Source organism: Symphalangus syndactylus, chromosome 17 (genome assembly GCF_028878055.3).
Source record: "Symphalangus syndactylus isolate Jambi chromosome 17, NHGRI_mSymSyn1-v2.1_pri, whole genome shotgun sequence".
NCBI classification, from domain to species: domain Eukaryota; kingdom Metazoa; phylum Chordata; class Mammalia; order Primates; family Hylobatidae; genus Symphalangus; species Symphalangus syndactylus.
This window is the reverse complement of record NC_072439.2, coordinates 16238841-16265027: the sequence shown is the minus strand read 5'-3', so window position 1 is coordinate 16265027 and position 26187 is coordinate 16238841. Positions and strand designations below refer to the sequence as shown.

General features: G+C 54.7%; 2 protein-coding genes and 1 long non-coding RNA gene across 3 annotated transcripts in view; 1 reads left to right on the top strand and 2 right to left on the bottom strand.

The window, feature by feature from the left end:
- Window positions 1-1982: 1982 nt before the first annotated feature.
- On the bottom strand, window positions 1983-19658 carry RSPH6A (radial spoke head 6 homolog A). Its single transcript, XM_055251045.2, has 6 exons — window positions 18826-19658; window positions 14914-15151; window positions 9774-10541; window positions 8448-8595; window positions 6811-6928; window positions 1983-2379 (listed from the first exon to the last, which is right to left on the bottom strand). Exons 1-6 carry the CDS (start codon window positions 19473-19475, stop codon window positions 2139-2141), a joined length of 2163 nt encoding a protein of 720 aa, XP_055107020.1. The 5' UTR covers window positions 19476-19658; the 3' UTR covers window positions 1983-2138.
- Window positions 19659-19746: 88 nt separating this feature from the next.
- Window positions 19747-26187, bottom strand: part of SYMPK (symplekin scaffold protein) — a 46456-nt gene continuing 40015 nt past the window's right edge. The window contains exons 22-27 of the mRNA XM_055249452.2: window positions 25681-25782; window positions 22231-22418; window positions 21073-21249; window positions 20777-20872; window positions 20149-20478; window positions 19747-19990 (exon numbers count right to left, since the gene is read on the bottom strand). Of these exons, the coding sequence (XP_055105427.2) occupies window positions 19853-19990; window positions 20149-20478; window positions 20777-20872; window positions 21073-21249; window positions 22231-22418; window positions 25681-25782 (1031 nt within the window). The 3' untranslated portion in view covers window positions 19747-19852. The remainder of the gene's footprint in view (window positions 19991-20148; window positions 20479-20776; window positions 20873-21072; window positions 21250-22230; window positions 22419-25680; window positions 25783-26187) is intronic.
- On the top strand, window positions 22722-25361 carry LOC134733015 (uncharacterized). Its single transcript, XR_010116551.1, has 2 exons — window positions 22722-23180; window positions 25033-25361. It is a non-coding gene; the product is annotated as an uncharacterized lncRNA (long non-coding RNA).

Below are 26187 nucleotides of genomic sequence, written 5' to 3'. Positions count from 1 at the left end.
CTGAGGTGGGAGGATTGCTTGAGCGCAGGAGATCAAGACTTCAGTCAGCTATGAATTCACATCACTGCACCACAGCCTGGGGGACAGAGCCAGACTCAGTCTCTCTGGAAAAAAAAAAAAAAGAAAAGAAAGAAAAAAGAATCCTACAATGAAATTGATATCTTACACCAAATCCTTCCCCTCTCTTGCATCCCTACCTTAGGGCTAGCTCTGCCGTCCACTCAGTCAACCAGGCAACAGACCTGGGTGTCTTCCTAGATGTGTACCATTTATCTTCACTCCGCCCCCGCTTACAGCCTCCAAGTCTTTCGCATTCGACCACCTGGAATTCCTCTTTCTCAGTTTCGTGTTATCCGCAGTCCTGATCCAAGCTTCTCCTCTACCCAAGCCCTTCCCCCACCCCCACATCAACTGTGTCTCCCAGATTTCTGTCTCACCCCCACTTCCACCTTTCATTTGGCATGTAGAGAGGTTTTTTGTTTGTTTGTTTGTTTTTGTTTTCGTTTTTGTTTTAGACAGCGTCTCGCACTGTCACCCAGGCTGGAGTGCAATGGCTCCATCTCGGCTCAGAGACAGGGTTTCACCATGTTGGCCAGTCTGGTCTCGAACTCCTGACCTCAGGTGATCCACCCACCTCGGTCTCCCCAAGTGCTGGGAGTACAGGCATGAGCCACTGCACCCGGCTTTTTTTTTTTTTTTTTTTTGAGACAGAGTCTCGCTCTTGTCACGTGGGCTGGAGTGCAATGGCATGATTTTGGCTCACTGCAACCTCCGCCTCCCGGGTTCAGGTGATTCTCCTGCCTTATCCTCCTGAGTGGCTGGGATTACAGGCACCTGCCACCACACCCAGCTACTTTTTTGTAGTATTAGTAGAGACGGGGTTTCACCATGTTGGCCAGGCTGGTCTCAAACTCCTGACCTCAGGTGATCCGCCCACCTTGGCCTCCCTAAGTGCTGGGGTTACAGGCGTGACCCACTGCACTCGGCCTAGAGAGGTCTTTCTAAAGCATGAATATGATCAGGGCCCTCCCCTGCTCAAAACCCATCTGTAGTTCCCTAGTGCTCTCAGGGCAAAGTTAAGCCCCAAGTGATCTGGCCCTTGCCAACCTCTTTTCAATCTCATATCTCACCACTAACTCCTCACACTATCTACCACCTAAAATGAGGCTTGAAAAACTACCCCAACATATCACTCTCTTGTCCTTGGGTCTTTGCACATTCCGTTCCCTATTCTTGGAATGCCTTTCCCCATTCTTTTCTTGACCCTTCAAGAGTTGGCTCGGGAGCTCTGTCAGTCCTCTGGCGTTCCTCATTTGGGCTGTCACTGTCTGGAGATGAGTTTCTCTTCCTATAGTGCTGTGAGGCCCAGGAAGGCAGGACTGCGGCTGTCTGTGTCCCCAGCACAGGGGTGGGCTGACAGGAGGTATTTCAATAATGGTTTGATGGCTAGGTAAATGAATAAATAAAACAGGTGGGGCTGGTCACGGTGGCTCACAGCTGTATCCTAACACTTTGGGAGGCCAAGACAGGCAGATTGCTTGATGCCAGGAGTTCAAAACCAGCTTGGGCAACATATACCCCATCTCATAGTGAGACTTCGAAAATTGAAAAAATTTAGCTGGGCATGGTGGGCTGTGCCTGCAGTCCTAGTTACTCAGGACCCTGTCTCTACAAAAAATACAAAAATTAGTGTATGTGGTGACGTGCACCTGTGGTCTCAGCTACTCAGGAGGCTGAGATGGGAGGACTGCTTGAGCCCAGGAGGTCAAGGCTGCAGGGAGCTGTGATTGTGCCGCTGTACTCTAACCTGGGTGACAGAATGAGACCCTGTCTCAAACAACAACAACAACACCAAAAAAAAAAACCAAACAGGTGGGAGAGACTCTGCCAGGCAATGTCTGTGCCCTCTGCAGGGACCAACAGCCCTGGCTTGGAGTCCATGTCAACAGATGTGAACAAATGAATGAATGGCTCATCCATAATGCCGTGCAGGAATTTTATTTGAAGCAGTTGCCTTCCTTTTCTATGCCTGCCCTCTGGGGACAGGAAGCAAATAGTGAAAATATAATCCATGCTAACTACCTTTAAGGGGAAATTTGCTATCTACCTGCTTGGGGAAAATGGCTAGAGGGCAGGCCTCAGTCATCTGTCTCCTCGCCCTCCTCCTCCTCTTCCTCGCCCTCCTCCTCCTCCTCTGTGGTTCCCAGGGCTTGCTCCTGGGCTGCTTTCAGAGCCTGCTCCTCTTCCACTGTGGGGTCACTCATCTCCATGACCTCTGGGCCACTGGGGTACTCTTGTTGAATGGGGGCTGGCAGGGCCGGGTTGAAGCTCTCGGGGCTGTACTTGTGACCCCAGCCGATGTAGATGTTCTCAAACTTTCTGGAGAGGCAGTGAGACACTGTGAAATTCTCCCTCAAAGGCCCCAGACTTGACTTTCCTTTTTTTTTTTTTTTGAGATGGAGTCTCACTCTGTTGCCTAGGCTGGAGTGCAGTGGTGCGATCTTGACTTACTGCAACCTCCACCTCCCAGGTTCAAGCGATTCTCCTGCCTCAGCCCCCGTGTAGCTGGGACTAAAGGCACGCGTCACCACACCCAGCTAATTTTTGTATTTTTAGTAGAGACGGGGTTTCACCATGTTGGCCAGTCTGGTCTGGAACTCCTGACCTCATGATCCGCCCACCTCGGCCTCCCAAAGTGCTGGGATTACAGACGTGAGCCACTGCACCTGGCCAGCCTTGACTTTCTTTAAGCGTAGGACCCAGCGTGTGCATAACATGACTGCAAAGTTTTGAATGGCAGGGTGAAATGTGCTTACTGGATTTCTCTGTATTACCCAGGCTGGATGCAAACTCCACCTCCTGGGTTCACTGCAAAATCTGCCTCCTGGATTCAAGTGATTCTTCTACCTCAGCTTCCCAAGTAGCTGGGACTATAGGCACACACCACCTCGCCCAGCTAATTTTTGTATTTTTAGTAGAGACGGGGTTTCACCATGTTAGCCAGGCTGGTCTCAAACTCCTGACCTCAAGTGATCTGCCTGCCTCAGCCTCCCAAAGTGCTGGGATCACAGGCATAAGCCACCATGCCTGGCCTAATTTTTGTATTTTTAGTAGAGAGGGGGTTTCACCATGTTGGCCAGGCTGGTCTCGAACTCCTGACATCAAGTGATCTGCCGCCTCCACCTCCCAAAGTTTAAAAAATTAGCCAGTTGCAGTAGCACGTGCCTGTGGTTCCAGCTACTGGGGAGGCTGAAGTGGGAGGATTGCTGGAGCCCAGGAGTTTGAGGCTGCAGTAAGTTGTGATCATGCCACTGCACTCCAGCCTGAGTGACAGAGTGAGAACGTATCTCAAAATAAATCAAGAAATAAGTAACTAGGCCGGGCGCGGTGGCTCACGCCTGTAATCCCAGCACTTTGGGAGGCCGAGGTGGGTGGATCACGAGGTCAGGAGATCGAGACCATCCTAGCTGACATGGTGAAACCCCGTGTCTACTAAAAATACAAAAACAAAATTAGCGGGGCGTGGTGGCGGGCGCCTGTAGTCCCAGCTGCTGGGGAGGCTGAGGCAGGAGAATGGAGTGAACCCTGGGAGGCGGAGCTTGTAGTGAGCCAAGATCGCGCCACTGCACTCCAGCCTGGGTGACAGAGCGAGACTCTGTCTCAAAAAAAAAAAAGAAATAAGTAACTAAAGATAACAAAAAAATTAAATTATATATGTGGCTCATATTTTATTTATGTAAGACATAATTTTATGTTGGATATCAATTTATTTATATTTGACATTTTATTTATGTCCCACATAAATAAAATTGTCTAGGTGCTGGGGACACAGCAGTAAACAAACTAGACAAAAATCCCTGCCAGGTGCAGTGGTTCAGGCCTATAATCCCAGCACTTTAGGAGGCCGATGTGGGAGGATAAACTGAGGTCAGGGGCTTGAGACCACCCTGGTGAAACCACATCTCTACAAAAAATACAAAAATTAGCTGGGCGTGGTAGTGGGCACCTGTAGTCCCAGCTACTCAGGAGGCTGGGGCATGAGAATCACTTGAACCCAAGAGGTGAAGGTTGCAGTGAGCTGAGATCACACCACTGTACTCCAGCCTGGGTGACAGAGTGAGACTCCATTTCAAAAAAAAAAAAAAAAAAAAAAAAAAAATCCCTGGGTTGTGCCTACATTCCGCTAAGAGGAGACTGATAATGAACAAGGAGGTAAGTGCCCAGGCCTAACCCAGCCAATCCAGCCTTTCTGCAGAATTTTAACTAGAGAAGGAAGAGGAATAGATGGGAGGAAAGGGAGGGGACTAAGAGGTAGGGAGAGAGGGAGACAGAGACCGATAAAGAGGCAGAGAGAGCCAAGCATGGTGGCCCACGCCTGTAATCCCTGCACTTTGAGAGGCCCAGGTGGGTGGATCACCTGGTCAGGAGTTCGAGACCAGCCTGGCCAACATGGTGAAACCTCATCTCTACTAAAAATACAAAAATTAGCTGGCCATGGTAGCGCATGCCTGTAATCCCAGCTACTAGGGGGGCTGAGGCAGGAGGACGGCTTGAACCCCGGAGGCGGAGGTTGCAGTGAATTGAGATCACGCCACTAAACTCCAGCCTGGGCAACAAAATCAGACTACATCTCAAAAAAAAAGAAAAAAGAAAAAAATTTAAAAATGAGGCCAGGCACAGTGGCTCACGTCTGTAATCCTAGTATGTTGGGAGGCTGAGGTGGGAGGATTGCTTGTGGCCAGGAGGTGGAGGCTTCAGTGAGCCGTGATCACGCCACTGCACTCCAGCCTGGGTGACAGAGAGAGACCCTATCTCAAAAAAAAAAAAAAAAAAAGAAAGAAGGAAAGAAAGAAAGAAAAAAGAAAGAAAGAAAGAAAAGGCCAGGCGCAGTGTCTCACGCCTGTAATCCCAGCACTTTGGGAGGCTGAGGCGGGCGGATCACGAGGTCAGGAGATTGAGACCATCCTGGCTAACACGGTGAAACCCCGTCTCTACTAAAAATACAAAAAAAAATTAGCCGGGTGCGGTGGTGGGCGCCTGTAGTCCCAGCTACTCGGGAGGCTGAGGCAGGAGAATGGCGTGAACCCGGGAGGCGGAGCTTGCAGTGAGCCGAGATTGCGCCACTGCACTCTGGCCTGGGTGAAAGAGCAAGACTCTGTCTCAAAAAAAAAAAAAAAAAAAGAAGAAAAGAAAAGAAAAGAAAAACAAAAAACAATGGAACAACCGGTGGACACATATTGGGTGGGGGACAGAAGACAGAAGAGCTTTGGGTGGGTGGGGGCAGAGGATGGATGGACAAGTGGAGGCTCAAGTTTGGATCATTTGCTTTCAGAGGAATGTTGGCATATTGGGGTATGGCCTGAAGAAGGGAGTTGGCAAAAGCAAACATGCCTCTTCCCAGCTTCCAGAGAAGGAAAAAATAAATGCCAGGAATGTGTTAAAGTATCCAGATTACATGCAATCCCACCACGGCTGTGATTCATACAGGAGCGAATACAGTCCCAGTTCACATTGAGATTAAAAAGGAAATTCTAGGAAAAATTGTCATGCCATCTGGTGGACAAAGCTGGTAGGTGCGCCCACCTCCAGCTGCAAACACCCTGTCACGCGGCAGGGTAGAGGGCTGCCAGGTGCCTGGGGGGCAAGGCTGAAGGACTGTGGGGAGTGTGTAGCTGGGTGGGAGGATGTGGGAGTGACTTTGGCTTGCCATTCTTGTTTATTTTTTGAGACAAGGTCTTGCTCTGTCGCCCAGACTGAAGTGCAGTGGTGCGATCACAGCTCACTGCAACCTCGATCTCCTGGGCTCAAGCAATCCTTCTGCCTCAGCTCCCTAAGTAGCTGGGACTCCGTAGTCCATGCCACCATGCCTGGCTGATTTTTAAATTTTTTTTAATTATTATTTTTTTGTACAGATAGGGTCTTACTATGTTCTCCTGGCTGGTCTCAAGCTCCTGGGCTCAAGCAATCCTCCCACCTTGGCAACCCAGAGTGCTGGGATTACAGGCATGAGCCAGTGCACCTGGCCCAAGCTTGCCATTCTTTTTGGAACAACTGGTGGTGGGAGGGAAGGTTTCTGCCCCATAGAGAGAAGAGCCTTCCAACTGGAAGAACAGGCCGGGCACGGTGGCTCATGCCTGTAATCCCAGCACTTTGGGAGGCCGAGGTGGGCAGATCACTAGAGGTCAGGAGTCTGAGACCAGCCTGGCCAACATAGTAAAATCTCGTCTCCACTAAAATACAAAAACTAGCCAGGCATGGTGGCATGCATCTGTAGTCCCAGCTACTAGGGAAGCTGAGGGAGGAGAATCACTTGAACCTGGGAGGCGGAAGTTTCAGTGAGCCGAGATCCCGCTACTGCACTGTCACCCAGCCTGGGTAACAGAGCGACACTCCATCTCAAACAAAACAAAACAAAACAAAACCACAAACAAACAGACTGGAAGAACTGTCCAGGGGACCTCAGGGAAGGAGTTAGCTCCTCCAGAGAGGGATTCTGCCTGCCCCTGTCATCAGGGGGCTGGAGATCCAGGTTCGTATCCTGCAAGTGCTGTGTGACCATAGCCAGTCCCTCCCACTCTCTTATTCTCCTTGCTCTCATCATGATTCATCACTAAGACCCATCCTAGTGGGCTGGTATTTCCCACTTTAGCCCTGGTGAAACTCCTAGGAGCTATGAGGGCGTTAGTCCTAGGGGCTTCTGGAAGGGGGCCCTCCCCATCTCTGCCCACCCTGGCGAGTTGCCCAGCCCAACCAGGCCTTGAAGAAGTCCTGAGGGATTCTCCTGCTGGGAGGGGCTGGGGGAAGACCTACTTGCCACTGGCATAGGCATAGGCCCCGGGCCAGAGGTTGGAACGCACAACGGCCACTGAGTACTGCGGGCAGAGGCTGCAGGACAGGCGGGTGGTCCAGGGTGCCAGGTGCATGATTTCTGTGGTGGAGAGGCAGCAGAGGGGGGCAGCAGCGTCAGGGAGGCCCCCAGGCCCTGCACTGCACCCTGGAGGAAGGCAGGCAGCAGTGAGGGAGGCCTGGAGGGGCATGAGGGGAACTACAGCCACCAACAGCCCAGGCTGCGGTGTTTGAACCCTGGCTGCAGACCACACACACACACACACACACACTCTCTGTCTCTCTCTCTCTCTCTCACTCTTTTTTTTTGGAGACAGAGTCTCATTGCTTTGTCACTCAGGCTGCAGTGCAGTGGTGTGAGCTCGACTCACTGCAACCTCTGCCTCCTGGGTTCAAGCGACTCTCCTTCCTCAGCCTCCCGAGTAGCTGGGATTACAGGCATGCGCCACCACGCCTGGCTAATTTTTGTATTTTTAGAAGAGACAGGGTTTCACCATGTTGGCCAAGCTGGTCTTGAACTCCTGACCTCAGGTGATCCACCCACCTCAGCCCCGCAAAGTGCTGGGATTACAGGCGTGAGCCACCTCGCCTGGCCTGGACCACTCTTTCTCTATGTGGCCCCAGGAAGCCAGTTCACCTGTCTGAGCCTCAGTGGCTGCACCTAGGAAATGGGGAGACTCATCTGGCCTCTGTTGCAGGGTGGCAGTGAAGCCTGGTGACAAGGTCTGCAGCACACCTGCTGCAGTGCCTGGCGCCCAGCAGGGCCCCCAGACTGGGGAGCCATTGTGATTCCACTCCCGAGTTGGTCATCGGTTTGGACCAGGGTGCAGAGGGCAGGGCACAAGCTGGCAGGATCTGGCTTCAAATCCAGGACCTGTCCCCTGGCCCACTCCTAGCCTCTCTCTCCACTTCCCTGCGGGTGCCTGAGGCCCCAACCTTACAAAATTCCTGTCCATTCATCCAAAATCCAGCTCCAGGTTGGGCACAGTGGCTCATGCCTGTAATCCCAGCACTTTGGGAGGCCGAGTAAGGTGGATCACTTGAGGCCAGGAGTTCGAGATCAGCCTGGCCAACATGGTGAAACCCCATCTCTACTAAAAATACAAAAGTTATCTGGGCGTGGTGGCACACGCCTGTAATCCAGCTACTCAGGAGGCTGAGACGGGAGAATTGCATGAACCTGAGAGGTTGAGGTTGCAGTGAGCCAAGATTGCACCACTACACCCTAGCTTGGGCGACAGAGCTAGACTCCATCTCAAAACAACAACAACACCACACACACACACACACGCACACGCACACACGCACACACGCACATCCAGCTCCCGTCTTTAGGCAGGGTTCCCCAACTACATCCCCCTCCCTCCAGGCCCAAACTCGAAAGGCCATATCCTAATGTCTGGGCCATTGCCACGTGCCTATGGACACGTTCCCAGAACCTCCTGATGGGGCAACTGTGATTACACCCGTTTTTTAGCTGAGAGAGCCCCTGAGGCTGGGAGGGAAGGACCGGGGAGATGGACCCCAGCAGTCCAGCCATCCCTCCCTTTCTTCCCAGCCCTCCCCAGCCAGTGGTGTACAGGCTGAGAGGGCTTCCTTACCTGCATCTTCCGAAAGTGGCGTTAGCAGTGGGGGACCAACCTCCTGCTCCACCTCCTCTGGCCCCTCATCTGCCTTCTCTTCCTCCTCCTCCAGGTCCTCCTCCTCCTCGTCTGTCTTCTGCAAAGGGTTCACCCAAGTGCAGCGGCCCTGGGGGTGGGGGGAAGCTCAGGTGATGGCCCCAGTGCACGGAGCCCAGCCTGCATCCTGTGGGGGAGGTGAAGGGCCAACAGGACTGAAGCATAGCCTTGTCCTCAGAGACCCAGGCACAGGCAAGAGGGCAAGATTTAGCCGCACAGTTAAGGGGAGGTGCGAAACGGGCCGACAGAACTGCTGTGTTGAGGTGAGGACTCCTGACTGTGTGACCCCATTCATGCATTCATTCACTCACTGATTCTTTTTTTTTTTTTTTTTTTTTGAGATGTAGTTTTACTCTGTGGCCCAGGCTGGAGTGCAGTGGCACAATCTTGGCTCACTGCAACCTCTGCTTCCCCGTTTAAGTGATTCTCCTGCCTCAGCCTCCCGAGTAGCTGGGATTACAGGTGCCTGACACCACGCCCAGCTAATTTTTGTATTTTTTAGTAGAGATGGGGTTTCACCATGTTGGCCAGGCTGGTCTCGAACTCCTGATCTCAAGTGATACACCCGCCTTGGCCTCCCAAAGTGCTGGGATTACAGGTGTGAGCCATTGCACCTGGCCCACTGATTGATTTTTTTTTTTTTTTTTGAGACAGAGTCTCGCTCTGTTGCCCGGGCTGAAGTGCAGTGGCTCACTGCAAGCTCTGCCTCCTGGGTTCACGCCATTCTCCTGCCTCAGCCTCCCAAGCAGTGGCTCATGCCTGTAATCCCAGCACTTTGGGAGGCTGAGGTGGGCGGATTACGAGGTCAGGAGATCGAGACCATCCTGGTTAACACGGTGAAACCCCATCTCTACTAAAACCACAAAAAAATTAGCCGGCATGGTGGTGGGCGCCTGTAGTCCCAGCTACTCAGGAGGCTGAGGCAGGAGAATGGCGTGAACCCAGGAGGTGGAGCTTGCAGTGAGCCGAGATCACGCCACTGTACTCCAGGCTAGGCAATAGAGCGAGACTCTGTCTCAGAAAAAAAAAAAAGAAGAAAGAAAGAAAGAAAAAAAAAAAAGCCTCTCTCCCCAAAGGTTTCTGATGGGATTATCCACCAATATCTGTTGAACCAATGAATGGATGGATGAATGAACGAATGAATATTAGTTGCCTAGCAGAGAGTAAGAGCTTGACTTCAGTATTGCAGGGTCATGTGCGAGCCCCCTGCTCCTGCCATTTGTGAGAGGCGGGAGTCCCGACGCTCACCTGCGGCAGGATGTGCTGTGTGTGATGCACCCAGTTGGCCATGGAGTCGACCAGCTCCAGCACGGGGATGCCCTCGAAGTCGGGGTTCTCCTCGTAGGAGTCACGCCCAGCACCACCTTCCTCCTCCTCGTCGCCCTCCTCCTCGCTAAACTGGTAGAAGCCCAGCGGGCTGACCTGCGTAGCGGCCGAGATGCGGGCGATCTGGGCCCGCAGGTAGTTGGCCTCGTTGCCCGGGAAGGGCGGGTAGCTGACGACCGGCGTGTCCAGGTAGCCTGTGAAGAACTTCTTGATCTTTCGGGCGTTTACAATCTGGGCCGGAGTGACGTGGGGCAGCCGCGTCCACGGCAGGCCCGGCTCGTTGCACACAAAGTACAGGTACTTGTTGGCGCCTGAGCGGCTCTCCTCCTTGGGGATCACGGGTGGCGGCTTCCATACGGGCTTAGGGACGATGTCCACGGCCTTCTCCTCGTCCTCCTCGCCCTCCTCCTCGCCGTGCGCCTCCATGACCTCGCCACCTTCCGTCATCTCCTCCACCTCCTCCTCCTCCTCTGCCTCCTCCTCGCCCTCCCGTAATTCCACCTCGGCCACCAGGTAGCTGCGGTTGATTCCCAGGATCTTGCCCCAGAAGCGACAGGTGTGGATGGGCTGCTGCTCCACCAGCTGTTTCATGGCCAGGAAAATGCGGAAGCTCTCGTCTGAGCTCAGGCCGATGCCGGCCTGCTCGAAGTAGAAGGCAGTCTCCATGATGTTGGGCACTGGTGTCTCCCCCTGCGCAAGGTAGGGTGGAGGGCAGAGGGAAGAATGCTGAAGCTCTGCTCCCTAGCCTACCTCTTCCAGACTCTTCTAGAGTCAAGAGAGCTAAAAGAGGCCGGGTGCAGTGGCTCACGCCTGTAATCTCAGCACTTTGAAAGGCGGAGGCCGGCTGATCACTTGAGGTCAATAATTGGAGTCCAGCCTGGCCAACATGGTGAAACTGTCTCTACTAAAAATACAAAAATTAGCCAGCCATACAAGCAGGCGCCTGTAATCCCAGCTACCCAGGAGGCTGAGGCAGGAGAATCACTTGAACTGGGGAGGCGGAGGTTGCAGTGAGCTGAGATTGCTCCACTGCACTCCAGCCTGAGCAACAAAGTGAGACACAGTCTCAAAAAATAAAAAGAGGCCTGATGTGGTGGCTCCCGCCTGAAATCCCAGCACTTAGGGAGGCCAAGGCAGGCAGGTCACCTGAGGTCAGGAGTCTGAGACCAGCCTGGCCAACATGGTGAAACCCTGTCTCTACAAAAAATACAAAAATTAGGCAGGCGTGCTGGCAGGCACCTGTAATCCTAGCTACTTGGGAGGCTGAGGCAGGAGGATCACTTGGACCTGAGAGGCAGAGGTTGCAGTGAGCCAAGATCACACCACTGCACTCCAGCCTGGGCAACAGAGTGAGACTCCGTCTCAAAAAAAAAAAAAAAAAAAAAAAGAAACCTAAGAGATTCTGTAACTCAGCTGCTCAGGCCACTCGTGCTGGCCAGTGAGATGTAGGGAAAGCCCTTGGACAGGATGTCCCTGATGGAGAAGAAAAGGGAAAACCACACTAGGAGAAAATCTTTTGCCTTTTGTCATTCCCTATTCTTCCTGCCTGGAATGGGGATATAAGATCTGGAGCCACAGCAGCTATCTTGGGACCATGAGGCAACACATGGGAGACAAAGTACTACACCCTTAATGGAGGTGGAGATGAATGGTGGAAATTGCCTGGTCCCCAGTAGCATTGCTCAGCTGCCTTACCCACCCTGACCTTCTTGCTCCTGTAACAAAGAAGCCACTTTTATTCATGATTTCTGTGACTTGAGGCCCAATGCACTCCTAACACGTACTCCATGTTTCACAGAAAGTTAAGGGAGAAGACAGGTCTTGAACGGAGGAGTCAGTGATGTTAGAGGATGGTAATAAGTCCTGTCCTCACTGCCTCCATCTATACCATCTGCTTGATTCACACAGCCAGAGGATGGGTGGGGTGGAGGAGAAGAAGAAAAGAAGGAGAGGAGGAGGAGGAGAAAAAATAGGAAGAAGGAAAGAAAGAGAAAGAGAGAGAGAGAGAGGCTCAGAAAAGGACTGAAGGCAAGCAGGCTGAAACTAGAAGCCAGGAAAGTTTACTGCTGGGTGCAGTGGCTCACGCCTGTAATCCCAGTATTTTGGAAAGCCAAGGCAGGGAAATCACAAGGTCAGGAGATCAAGACCATCCTGGCTAACACGGTGAAACTCCGTCTCTACTAAAAATACAAAAAATTAGCCGGGCGTGGTGGCGGGAGCCTGTAGTCCCAGCTACTAGGAAGGCTGAGGCAGGAGAATGACATGAACCTGGGAGGTGGAGCTTGCAGTGAGTGGTAGAGATCGCACTACTACACTCTAGCCTGGGTGACAGAGTAAGACTCTCTCTCTCAAAAAAAAAAAAAAAAAAAGAAGCCAGCAAAGTTTTGGCTCAGAAGCCAGAGGAAGAAGTGTAATGTACATCTGCACCGGCCACAGACCAATGCTCTTCCCTCTCCCAGGGAAATGCCTGCCAGCCCCTATCCATGTGGCCACAAGGCTGTCCCCAACACTTTATTATTCAACCAGTCCCCAAATCTTTATTATTTATTTATTTATTATCATTATTTTTGAGACAGAGTCTTGCTCTGTCACCCAGGCTGGAGTGCAGTGATCTGATCTCGGCTCACTGCAACCTCCACTCCTGGGTTCAAGCCATTCTCCTGCCTCAGCCTCCCCAGTACCTGGGATTATAGGCATGCACCACCACGCCCAGCTAATTTTTGTATTTTTAGTAGAGATGGGGTTTCACCATGTTGGCCAGGCTGGTCTCGAACTCCTGACCTTGTGATCCACCCGTCTCGGCCTCCCAAAGTGCTAGGATTACAGGCCTGAGCCACTGCGCCCAGCATATTAGTATTACTATTTTTAAATTATTATTATTATTATTATTATTATTTTTGAGACAGTCTTGCTCTGTCACCCAGGCTGGAGTGCAGCAGTGCAATCTCAGCTCACTGTAAGCTCTGCCTCCCGGTTCACGCCATTCTCCCGCCTCAGCCTCCTGAGTAGCTTGGACTACAGGCACCTGCCACCATGCCCGGCTAATTTTGTTTTTGTATTTTTAGTAGAGACGGGGTTTCACCGTGTTAGCCAGGATAGGTCTCGATCTCCTGACCTCGTGATCCACCTGCCTCGGCCTCCCAAAGTGCTGGGATTACAGGCATGAGCCACCACGCCTGGCTAAGAATAGTCAAAACTTTTTTTTGTTTTTTTGTTTTTTTGTTTTGAGACGGAGTCTTGCTCTGTCACCCAGGCTGGAGTGCAGTGGCACTATCTCCCCTCACTGCAAGCTCCGCCTCCTGGGTTCATGCCATTCTCCTGCCTCAGCCTCCCGAGTAGCTGGGACTACAGGTGCCCGCCACCACACCCGGCTAATTTTTTGTATTCTTAGTAGAGATGGGGTTTCACTGTGTTAGCCAGGATGTTCTCCATCTCCTGACCTCATGATCCACCTGCCTCGGCCTCTCCAAGTGCTGGGATTACAGGTGTGAGCCACCGCGCCCAGCTAGTCAAAACTTTTCAAAACAGAGGTTCAGTGATGGGGAGACTTATGCTACCAAAACAGCAACATCTGCCATGCAGCTGCTGTCAGCAGTAAACAGGAGAGTCCTAGAGCAGGAAGCCATTCACAGAGCAAAGGCTGAGAGCAGAGACTTCTGCAGGACCCTCTGTGGGGAACAGATGGTGCAGGTGGCATTTCAAAGCAGTGGGGGGTGGGAAGGAATGGTTTATTGCATAAATGCCATTCAAGATCCTGGCTAGCTGTCTGGAAGACAGAAAACGAGAGAAATAAGTGCCTTGTCTTGCACTAGACAGAAAAAGAAATACAAAATGCTGAATCATGCATTTTTTATGAGTCATTTCCCAGAAGCATGTACAGGCCACAAAAGCCCCCAGTTTTGCCCTTCCACAGACCCCTTATTAAGAACTCCAGCTCTTGACTGGGAGTGGTGGCTCACGCCTGTAATCCTAATACTTTGGGAGGCCAAGGCAGGAGGATGGCTTGAGGCCAAGAGTTCAAGACCAACCTGGCCAACATAGCAAGAGCCCCATCTCAATTATTTTTATTTATTTATTTATTTATTTATTTTTATTTTTTTTGAGACGGAGTCTTGCTCTGTCGCCCTGGCTGGAGTGCAGTGGTGCGATCTCGGCTCACTGCAAGCTCCGCTTCCCCCGTTCACGTCATTCTCCTGCCTCAGCCTCCCAAGTAGCTGGGACTGCAGGTGCCCGCAGCCATGCCCGGCTAATTTTTTGTATTTTTAGTAGAGACCGGGTTTCACCGTGTTAGCCAGGATGGTCTTGATCTCCTGACCTCATGATCTGCCCGCCTTGGCCTCCCAAAGTGCTGGGATTACAGGCGTGAGCCACCGCACCTGGCAGAAAAAACTAATATATATATATATATATAAAATAATATATACATCAAATAGAATTAAAAATATATATATATATAAAATAAAAATTAAAAAAATAAAAAGCAGAGCTGACAGCCTTTCCTTTGCTTCAAACTGTTCAACGGTGCTCCAGTGGCCTCAGGAGAAAGCCCATGCCCTTTGCCTTGTGTTCAAGGCCGCCTGTGACCTGGTCCTGCCTCCTCCACTGGGGGCACCCATGAGACTGAAGTTGTTTTTGTTTCTGTTTTGTTTTGTTTTGATACAGAGTCTCTTGTTGCCCAGGCTGGAGTGCAGTGGCGTCATTGGCTCACTTCAACCTCCTCCCTTGGGTTCAAGTGATTCTCCTGCCTCAGCCTCCCGAGTAGCTGGGATTACAGGCGCCCGCCACCACGCCCAGCTAATTTTTGTATTTTTAGTAGAGACGGGGATTCCCTGTATTGGCCAGGCTGGTCTCGAACTCCTGACCTCTTGATCCACCCACCTCGGCCTCCCAAAGTGCTGGGATTACAGACGTAAGCCACCCCATCCTGCCAAGTCTGAAGTTGTTTTGTGACTGGATTGTCCAATGCTGTCTTTCGCCTCCAGGCCTTGGCACAGGCTGTGCTGTAAGTATGCTTGGGCCCCCACTGACCCTGATGCCCGCCTCTCCTGACTGGCTCACTCACCACTTCCTCCTCCATCTCCTGTTCGCCTTCAGTGCCGCCTCCGCTCCGGGTGAACAGTGCCTTCTGTTTCTCTGCCATCTTGTAGGTGGGCTGCATCTCGGGGTCGTCCCGCAGCGTGTCCAGCTTGGGGTGGAACCACTCCCACTGCGTGGTGCGGTTCAGAGACTCCAGGACAGACAAGGGGTCCTCGGGCCGCTGGTTCAGGATCTTGGTCAGCAGATTCACCAGGTGCTGGTACCTGCCTCCCACAGGAGGAGTGGGAGGAGAGGGACGTCACTCACTCAGCTCACTGAGCCGGCTCCCATGTGCCTGGCCCTGTGCCTGGTGCTGGGGACACAGTAGGGAACAGAAAAGGTCCCTGCCCAGGTGTAGCTGACATTTATTTATTTATTTTGAGACAGAGTCTCGCTCTGTTGCCCAGGCTGGAGTGCAGTGGCGCGATCTCGGCTCACTGCAAGCTCTGCCTCCCGGGTTCACGCCATTCTCCTGCCTCAGCCTCTCCGAGTAGCTGGGACTACAGGCGCCCGCCACCACGCCCGGCTAATTTTTTTGTATTTTTAGTAGAGACGGGGTTCCACCGTGGTCTCGATCTCCTGACCTCGTGATCTGCCTGCCTCGACCTCCCAAAGCTCTGGGATTACAAGCGTGAGCCACTGCGCCTGGCCAACTGGCTGACATTCTTATGATGGAAACTGACACTAATCAAACAAGCAAAATATATGCAGTGTGTCAGGCATGGGGTGGTAATTTTTAGGGTGACACATAAAGTACTGAATGGGGCCTGGGGGTGCCAGGGATAGGAGAGGGTTTGCAATTTTATTTTTTTAATTTATTTTTCAGAGGCGGTCTCGCTCTGTTGCCCAGGCTGGAGTGCAGTGGCATGACCTCGGCTCGCTGCAGTCTCTGTCTCCTGGGTTCAAGCGATTTTCCTGCCTCAGCCTCCCAAGTAGCTGGGATTACAGGCATGCACCACCAAGTCCCGCTAATTTTTTTGTATTTTTTGTAGAGACAGGATTTCGCCATGGTGGCCAGGCTGGTCTCAATCTCCTGACCTCAGGTGATCCGCCTTCCTCGGTCTCCCAGTGTTGGGATTACAGGCGTGAGCCATCGCACCTGGCCAACATTTATATTATTATTACTATTATTATTATTATTAATTATTTTGAGACAGAGTTTTGCTTTGTTGCCCAGGCTAGAGTGCAGTTGTGTCAGCTCGGCTCACCACAACCTCTGCCTCCTGGGTTCCTGGGTTCAAGCGATTCTCCTGCCTCGGCCTCCTGAGTAGCTGGGACTACAGGCACGCACCACCATCCCCAGCTAATTTTTGTATTTTTAGTAGAGACGGGGTTTCACTATGTTGGCCAGGCTGGTCTCAAACTCCTGACCTCAGGTGATCCACCCATCTTGGCCTCCTAAAGTGCTGGGTTAACAGGTGTGAACCACCATGCCTGGCCAACATTTGTATTTTTTGTATTTCTTTCTTTAGACAGGGTCTCACTTTGTCACCCAGGCTGGAGTGCAGTGGCTTGGTCTTGGCTCACTGCAACCTCTGGTTCCCAGGTTCAAGTGATTCTCCCACCTCAGCCTCCCCAGTAGCTGGGATTACACGTGTGCCACCATGCCTGGCTAATTTTTGCACTTTTTGTAGACATGGGGTTTTGCCATGTTGCCCAGGCTGGTCTCAAACTCCTGGACTCAAGTGATCTGCCTGCCTCAGCCTCCCAAACTTCTGGAATTACAGGCGTGAGCCACCGGGCCCGGCCACAGTCAGCCTTTGAAACCAAGTTGGTCTGATTTCCAAGCATGTATGTGTCACCTTTTGCTGTGCGGAAGCTGTTTTGCTGGCAGTCTTGGGTGTGGTGTTGGACCATCATGGAAGTTGGGAAGGGTAAGAAGAGGTGAGACTTTCGCTAGGTCTTCTCAGGAAGAGAGCCTGAAGCTCTGAAGAGCTGGCACTTGGGAAATAGCCAGAGGTTAATTCCGACTAGATTCTAGGATCCAAGGAAGGAGCAGGTAGTGACTAGAAGTGAAGTTTGGACAGTGGGCAGGGGCTGAACCATATAAGGCCTTTTGTTTGTTGGTTTGTTTGAGACGGAGTCTCGCTCTGTTGCTCAGGCTGGAGTGCATTGGCATGATCTTGGCTCACTGTAGCCTCTGCCTCCCGGTTCAAGTGATTCTCCTGCCTCAGCCTCCTGAGTAGCTGAGATCACAGGTGTGCGCCACCACGCCTGGCTAACTTTTCGTATTTTTAGTAGAGACAGGGTTTTGCCATGTTGGCCAGGCTGGTCTTGAACTCCTGACTTCGAGTGATCTGTCTGCCTCGGCCTCCCAAAGTGCTGGGATTACAGGCATGAGCAAGGCCTTACATGTCTCAGGCCAGGAGCCTTGAAGGCTGTGGTGAGGAGTCTGAGCTTCCCCCTGTGGGTAGTGGGGAGCCATAGCAGGTTCTGAGCATTGGAGGGACAGGGCCAGCTTTGTGCTTCAATAAGAACCATTACTTCATCAACCTAATTTCTCCTGCTCTCCCTCTTCCTCCCTTGGTTCCAGACATACCAGCCCCTCCTTACTGCTCCTCAAAAACGGCAAGCCTCAGAGCATTTGCATTTGCCATGCACTGTGCCTGGCTCACTCTTCCTCCGGTTATCTGCAAGATGCTCTCCCTCGACTTCTTCAGGGCCCTAATCAAATGTCACCTCCTTGGACAGGCCTTCACTGACCCACGCAATTTATTTTTTTGAGATGGAGTCTCGCTCTGTTGCCCAGGCTGGAGTGCAGTGGCACGATCTCAGCTCACTGCAACCTCTGCCTCCTGGGTTCAAGCGATTCTCCTGCCTCAACCTCCTGAGGAGCTGGGATTACAGGCCCACGCTACCATGCCCTGATAATTTTTGTATTTTTTAGTAGAGACAGGGTTTCGCCATGTTGGCAAGGCTGGTCTCGAACTCCTGAGCTCAGGTGATCCGCCCGTCTTGGCCTCCTAAAGTGCTGGGATAACAGGCGTGAGCCACCGTGCCTGGCTGGACCCCCACTATTTCATGTGTTCCCTAGCCCTCTTAGCCTCCCTTATTTTTCACCTGAGCCCTTAGCTTCAGTTTATCACTTTTTCTGTTTCTTGTCCACTCCCCTAGAATGAGAGCGTCCTGGATATCTAATGGGGGCTGAGAGCAGTGTATTGTGACTGCAGCTAAGTGGCTTTGGCAAGTATCTTCCTCAGGCAGGGAGGTTTAGTTGCAGGATAAGAGGGTCTCGGGAGGGCTGGGCACGGTGGCTCGTGCCTGCAATCCCAGCACTTTGGGAGGCCGAGGTGGGCGGATCACTTGAGGTCGAGTTTGAGACTAGCCTGGGCAACATGGTGATACCTTGTCTCTACTAAAAATACAAAAATTAGCTGGGTGAGGTGGAGCACGCCTGTAACCCCAGCTACTCAGGAGGCTGAAGCAGGAGAATCACTTGAACTTGGGAGGGAGAGGTTGCCCTAAGCCAAGACCACGCCACTGTGCTTCAGCCTGGGCGACAGGGTGAGACTATGTATGGGGGGAAAAAAAAGCAAGAGGGCTTGGGGAGCCAAATCACGTGTTCTGGAATCCTGACTCTGCCATATCCTAGCTATGTAGTTTTGGGTAAGCGACCCAACTTTCTGTCTCGGTCTCCTCCTCTGTAAAGCAGGATGAGCTGATGTGCTCATCTCTGGTGAGAACTAGGTGTGAGTGGTGCAGTGCCGGCACATGTCTGGGAAGTGAATGCTAGCTGTTGTTGGCATTGATTCCGACTCTGAGCTGAATCAGAGGCCGGGAGCAGTCACTGGTTTTCCATGAGGGACCATCCCTTGTCTGGATGACTGAGGCAGGGACTTGGGGTGGGGCCCCTCCCTGCCTGGGCCCCCCACCCGCCCCACTCCTAGCCCCTGCTCACAGGCTGAGGTCGCAATTGATGCTGGTCTGCAGCAGGTAGGCCTTGGCGTTCTGCACGGCCAGCTCCAGAGGCTCAGGCTCAGGCACCTCGGCACTGTAGTGTGGGAAGCCCAGCTCAGAGGGTGAGAACTGAAGGGCAGGGTCATCCCTTATGTAGGGCCCGTGCTGGGCACCTTCGGAGAACTGGTCTGTCTGGTAGAGGTTGAACTGGCCCAAGGGGTTGACTGGGGGCTCCTGGAAGGTGGGGTCCAGTTGCCGGAACAGGCTGCTTTGGCCCTGCTGGAGCTGCTGCAGCATTAGGCTGGTGGTGAGCTCGGCGGCCTGCATCCTGCTTTCATCAGAGTAAGGCTGGGGCTGGAACTCTGAGGGAAAACCCGTGTTCTCGGATGGGTACTCCATGCCACCCATCCGGGCTTCCTCAGCCTGGAAGGCGTGGGGCATCAGCAAGTTCTCCTGTTGGGACAGGCTGCCCCTCTGTGACCAACCCGCGGCGTTTCGCTGGGCGTCTGGAGGTATCTGCTGCCCCTCCTCGGGGTCCGCTGCCAGGGCCCGAGCTGGGTCCCGACTGCGCCGCCTCCGGGAGGCCTGAGAAGTCCTCCGGCCCGGGGGCTGCTGAGCAGGGCGCTCAGGGTACGGCGGCAGGTCTCCCATGGTTCGCCAGGAGGTACAGACCTCTAGGAGAAAGGCTTGCAGACAGGAGGCCAAGCGAGCCACCTGTTGACACCGCCGGTTTCTGAGCACCGGGAGAGGGGGCCGTTACCCAGAGAGGGCGCGGGGAGCGGGCCAGGGTGGGTTCCGCGCAGGCTCTGGGCGCGCACTCCCGATCCCGCGCAGCGCCACGGCGGACGTCGCGCCAGACTCCAGACGGCACCCGCGCCCCAGGCCCGCCATCCCTTTTTTTTTTTCCTTTTCAGTAACTTGCCCAAGTTCATATCTTTTATTTTTTTTTTAAAGCAAAGCACCCGCAGGCCAAGCCCCATCCCCCAGCCCCGCGTCCCTGTCCCAACCCCCTTCCCCCTGGAGCCCCGTCAGCTGTTCCCCTTGGCCTCGGGTTCCCTGGCGTCCTCAGCAACCGGGCTGGGGGTCTTCACAGCATCTTCTCCAATAGGTGCGAGGGTCTGGGGGCTCCGCTCTTCCTTCAAGGTCAGCCCACCCGCTGCCGTCTCCTGGTGACCAGGGAAGGAAAGGGGGGCCAGGTGGAGGGCGCGGTCCCCTCCAAGCTCCCCTTCAGGCCCTGCCCCCTGATGCCCACCCCCACTCCCCCCAACCTTCACCCCGGCCCAGATCCGGCTTCCTCCTTCGCAGCGGAGGCTGCTCTCCCTACCTTGGGTAGGGGACCTTCGAGACTAGAGTCCAACAGCGCGGCCTCCGTCAGCCCCGAGTCGTCATCCATGCTGATGAAAATGCCCGGGGTCTCGCACTCAGGCCCCTCCTCCCGGAAATCCATGGCTTCCTCAGACGGGGGAGGGCCCGGCCGGGCCGAGGGAGAGGGAGAGGAGGAAGAAGAGGGGGCTCCCACTCCTCCCGGCTTCAGCTTCTGCTCCTCCTCCAGCTGCCGCTTTAAAGCCTTCTCCTGGGCCAGCCTCAGGCCGATGAGGTCCTGAGGGGGCCGGGGTGCTGGGGCCGGGGCCAAGGCCAGGGGTTCCAGGTCATCCTGGGGATAGGGAGGGCCACACAGAAGCTCAGAAGTGGGTGGCTCAGAGGACGGCCGGAAAGAGAAGGAACCACCCTGAGGTGGTCTTTGAATTCTTCACCAAGAGCATGGGGAGGAAGGGGCAGTTGTCCCCCAGACCTTCAACTCCCAGCAGAAGCATCCCCTGGGAGACGGGTGGCCCAGAGGCAGGGGTGGCCTGAGTCTCTCGGAGTCGGGAGGAGGCCATGGTGAGCCTTGCTGGCTTGGGATATGGGGTGGGAGTCTGGGGATCCAGATGGGTGGGCTGCAGGGCCCTCACCTCCTCCAGGGGCCCCGCAGGCGCCTCCTTGGCCTCTGGCTCCTGCTTGCCGCTGGCCTCCAAGATGGTCATGATGGAGTTAGGGATGTGAGCTTGCTGGGTGGAGAGCAGGAAGGGGGCGCTGGGGGCAGCTCTGGCACAGAGACCCCACTTGCACACCTCAGGTCCGGGGGTCCTAACCCTCCAGAGCTCCCAGCAGTGCAGGGTCTTCTTGTGTCCGCCTCCATGCAGTCCCCACCAACCGGAGGGACCCAGGGGGCCGCGCACCACATACCCGGGGTTGGGGGAAGGGGTACCTGGTGGGGGGTGAAGGAGCGGACATGGGCCAGCAGGGGCTCCCGGAGCTCCGGGCACTTGTCAAAGACGGCTCCCAGCTGCTGGGGCGGCAGCTGCAGGATGACCTGGAAGCTCTGGGGCTTGGTGCGCTGGCAGCACTTGATGAAGCCCTCCCACACCTTGGGGTACTTCCACACCTGAACCAGGAAGGGAGGGAGCCGTCGGGAGAGGCACACAGGCAGCCCCCCCAGCCTTGACACTGGGAGAAAGACCTTGCCAAGACCATGCCCAAATTCCACCATCCAAGATTCCTCTGGATGGGCCACAAGCAGCCCTGACCTCCCTCCAGAGGCCTTTGTCTTCCCGATCCAGGCGGCTGGACCATGAGGGCAACTTGGGAAGGGGGTGAAAGAAAACTCAGCCGCCTTTTACCAGAGCTCCCCCTGGGCCAGGCCCAGGCTAAGTGCTGCGGGAGCACTTCTCATGACATTCTCACGGCAGCCTCCAGGGGGCGAAATTACCCCTGCTATAACAGCAGAGGTCCGTGCCGGTGCCGGGACCTGTCCTGGGTCACATGTACATTCTCACGGCAGCCTCCAGGGGGCGACATTAGCCCTGCGGGGTTTGTGTTTTTGTGTTCCATCTTTTTTTTTTTTTTTTTTTGAGACATGGTCTTACTCTGCCGCCCAGGCTAGAACGCAGTGAGTGGCGCGTTTCTTCCTCACTGCAGCCCCAAACTCCCGGGCTCAAGTAGTCCTCCTGCCTCGGCCTCCCAAAGAATTGGCCTTACAGGTGTGAACCATCACACCTGGCCTTATCGTGGTATTTCTAAAGCCCAAATTTCTAGCACCTCTTAAAAAACTGGGCCATTTTTCAGCTCTGGGATGCATCCTGGCCGGGTACACAGCAGTGGAGGGTGAGGAGCAGCCATGCCTCTCCCAGGTGCACACCCCTTGAGGGTTACCACAGCTCCTACCAACCAGCTGCCCTCCCTCATCACCTGGGAGCTGGCCCAGTCATAGACCCTGGAGCACTGCTATTTTCTTGGCAGGAGGCAGAGCAGAGCCTGCTCTGTCCTCCACCGGGCTCCCTCCGGGGTCAGCCGGGGGAAGGGGAGGGCAAGCAGGCTAGAAGCTGCTATCTGCAGCCTGGGGGCGGGGTGGCCGGGGGTGGGTTACCTGCTTCATGATGAGGCGGGACAGGATGTTCATGACGAAGCCCCCCAGGCGGGGGTACATGGTCAGGGACTGGATGACGGTCCTCATGAGCAGCATGGGCAGGGGGCTCTGCTCCATCAGCTGCTGCATCACCACGGCCAGCACCTCTGACGTGTACACGTTCCGCTCCGCAAAGCACAGGTTGGTGGCTGCGAGGAGGCGGAGAGTGGGCCTGTCCTCTCTGCCCAGCTGCCCCCTGGGAGGTGGGAGTCCCGGCCCTGCTGTCTGCCCATGTGAGGGGAAGACTTCTAAAGCCCTGATTCTAAAGCCCCTGTGGGAGACAGAAGACTGCCCCCACCCAGCAGAAGGCACACTGCAGCCCCGCCCTTGGAAAACCTGCAGGCTTGGTTCAAGGGAGAAGACATCCAACTCCAGGAAGCCCCAAACATGGGTGGAACAGGGAACCCGTGGCCCCTCACTTTAAGGACGACCTTGGGAAAGATGTGTTGCCAAGCTCTGCGGGAGTGGCAGGGCCCCCCAGCCCTGCTAGGGAGGGAAGGCAGTTATTGGCTTCCATCAGCCCTTCCAGAGAGAACAGCAGTCCACAGACCAGCTCGTCAGGGGGCCAAGGGACTGCCCACCCAGTCCTGACAAGGATACAGTGCTTGCGCTGGTGCTGGGAAGATGGGGCGTGCCAGGCTAAGGGCTGTGTGGGGGATATGGGCACAATCAGTAGAGTAATAGTGAAGGGAGGGACAAGAGGAGGCTGGGGCCGGGGCATACGATGAGCCCCCAGCTCAACACCCAGTGCCAGTACCAGTAGGACCCAGAGGGTTGGCACAGCACGAGCACCCAAGGAAGGCAGGCCCTGGGGTCTGTTCCCCCAGTGGGTGGCTGTGCCCCAATCCACTATGCTAATGGGAGGCCCCAGGAGCTGCCTTTGAAGCCCTTCCCCAAACACCACTTGCCATGTGAGTGTCAACCAGGAAGTCTTTATTGAGCCAGAAGAGCACCCCAACCCCCCAAATCCTTGAGAGGCTAATGGAGAACAGGGGTAGGGTCTCTAAGGGAGGGGGGGTGTAGACAGGTGGGGAGGAGGCTGAATGGGCAGAGCAGAGAGTGGAGGCAAGGACCTGCCAGAAACCGAGGAAGCCCCTGCTCCTCCTCAGGGCCAGGTGGTCACTGGTCCCGCCCGCTCAGCCACCTAAAGGCTCCGGAATCACCCCTCCCCTCCTCCTTCCCTGTCAGCTTTGCCCCAGCCCCCCACCTGGGCCTCCCCCGAGCCTCCGATCCATTCTCCATACAGCAGCCTGAAGGGTGTTTTGGAAAGCTCAGACCTGACTCGCCTCCCAGAGACCCTCAAGAAACAAGGTCAAATTCCCACGCGGCCTGCAAGACTCCTGTGGGCAGGCCCCAGGGGCACCTTTCCTGATAGCGACAGCCTGACCTCCTCTCTTGACCAGGCCCCCTCCTTCGTCCCCTAGGTCCAGAACCAGCCGGCGAGCACCTCCCTCGGTCCCTGCAGTCTCCTGCTGTTGCCACCTACTCATCCTTCCTTGGTCTCAGCCTGAGTGTCCCCTTTTTTGGGAAGCCTTCCCTGATGTCCCACACCCAGGCTGGGTTACGTGGCCCCTCTGGGCTGCCCAGTCCCAGGCCACTCCTCTCAGTTGTTACTGTCCAGGGACTTCTTGTCTCTTTCCCTGGACTGTAAGCCCTGGAAGGACAGGGCTAGGGCTGTCCTTCCTGTGTCCCCAGCACTACCCAGGATGGATATGGGTGAGCGGAGGTGCTGAGTTTTCTTAATGCTGGACTACCAGGAGTGGGTCTAGTTATAGACAAGCTCCCCAGAGGAACAGGGTGGTCTATGGGGGAGTGAACAGTGCACAACAAAAGGACCAGACTTTGTGATCTGGAGCTTAGACTGCAACCAGGAAGACTGCTGGTGCCCGAGAAGGAGAAAAACGTGGGTTGGGTGCTGGGGACACCAGCTGGAGGGTTGTCTAGCCTGCAGCATGCACGCCTGGGCGTGTTGGAAGAAAAGGGTGGGGTGGTGTAGGGCAGGCCCTGCTGAACCCTCCAGGGGCCTCACTCCTGGTGGCCTGTGTGGCCTCTGGCAAGGCCCTTTCTCCTGGGCTGAGGATCCTCAGGGGCCTGGCTCCTGGTGGCCTGTGTGGCCTCCGAAAAGGCCCTTTCTTCTGGGCCTAGGATCCTCAGGGCTTCTAATTTGGGTCCACAAATGGCCTTGGGGTGTGTGTATGTGTGAACCCCCTCAAACTGTATGCAAATAATATGAGCATACTGTCCTGGGAATGGGCTAGAACTTTCCTCAGATCACCAAAGGGGTCGAGGAATGTGAAGACCACAGCCCTGGCATATGAGCCTGGAGATCTTTCCTCCCTGCTGGTCTCCCATGAGTGGCCTTGGTGCCTCCTGGGTTTTAATGTGGGTTTGACATTTCCATAAGCTCCTCTCTTGACCTTAAACGTTTCTCAGATAACTTGCAGAGGAAGGTTAGGAAGTAAGTCACTGAAAAGCTGTTTCAAGCTACAACACGAAAGTAAGCAGCACAGAGAGGAAGCCCCTTCCCGTCTGAGGGTGAGAAGAGAAATCAAAGGACAGCAGTCTTCTGAGCAGAGAGGGCGACAGTGAGGGTGTCCAGCTCCGTGGGACAGGATGGCTCCTGGCCCAGAAACCTTGCTCAGGACGGGTGGAGGGGCGGGCAGTCTCAGGGGAGGTGGTCCTCAGACGTGGAACCGGCGGAGCTGGGATTCCCACCCAGGTCCGTTTCACTTCAGATTCTGTTTTTTCTACCACACCACTTAGCTTCTGCGCGGCCCTGAGTAAGTCACCTAACCTCTCTGGAGCCTCCATTTCCTGTCTACACAATGGAAGTGAACATACTCACCAAGTGACGGACCAGCAGGCTCAGGCCTGTAGGCGTTCAGGGAGAGCCCAGCGCAGAGTGCTCAGTGAGTGGGGGCCATGGTGAGCCGACCAGTTCGTCACCAACCCTGCTGCCCTGGAAGCAAGCTCTCCTGCCTCATCTACCCTGGCCCACAAGTGCCCTGGAGCCCTGGGTCTGCCCTGCTGCTGCGCCTCTGACTACCACTCACGGTGTGCCCTGCTTCCTTCTGTTCGTCGGGGCTAGGGGTGGGGCTACCTCTGACTGCTTTAGGCCCACTCTGTGCCAGCGCACAGCAGGTACATCAGAATGCCTTAGACAGAGGCAGAAAAAGGTGGGTTGTAAAGGGTAAAACCTGAAAGGAAGGAAGGAGGAGGAGGGAGGGAGGGAGGGAAGAGAAGGCAGGATAAGGAGGGAGGGAGGGAGGTGGCTCTCCAGAGCTCTGAGGTGGGGCTGTGAGTGACACAGTCTTTGACTTGGCAGATTCCAGTGGGGGCATGTGGGTGACTGAGGTCCTGCCCTGGCGTTGCAGGGGCCAGGCCATTGGAGTGGGGGGGGAAGCGCCTCACCTTTGATGATGGATTTCATGTCGCACTTCACGGAGTCGATGTTGTGTAATGCGATCAGGAGCTCTCCAGGGTTCAGCGGGGACAAGGCCGAGTTTCCCTCACCTGCAGTGGGTGGGAGGAAGGGTGGGGGAGACAGTGCGGACGTGTAAGTGAAGAGATGGGTCTAAGTTCCCCAGATCGGGGGAGCTGCGAGCAAAGATGAGGTGCCCTCTGCTTTCAGGGCTGGAACAGGGGAAGTGACTGACAACCTAAAAAGGGGACACCGAAGGCAGGAGCAGCCCTCAGGCAGCCTGAGGTTGCCACCGTGTGCTCCTCCCCATCCTGGGCTCCCATCCTGGGTAGTGTGGGGCATGGCTGGGTCTCTCTGCCTCCGGGCTGTGCACCCCCGAGGGCAGGGTAGGACCACCTCATTGTGTGGTCCCCAACACAGACTCCAAAGCGGCACAGGGGCTCGTGGGCATTTGCAGCACAAGGCAAGATGGAGCCAGGCTACAGGCTTCCAAAAAG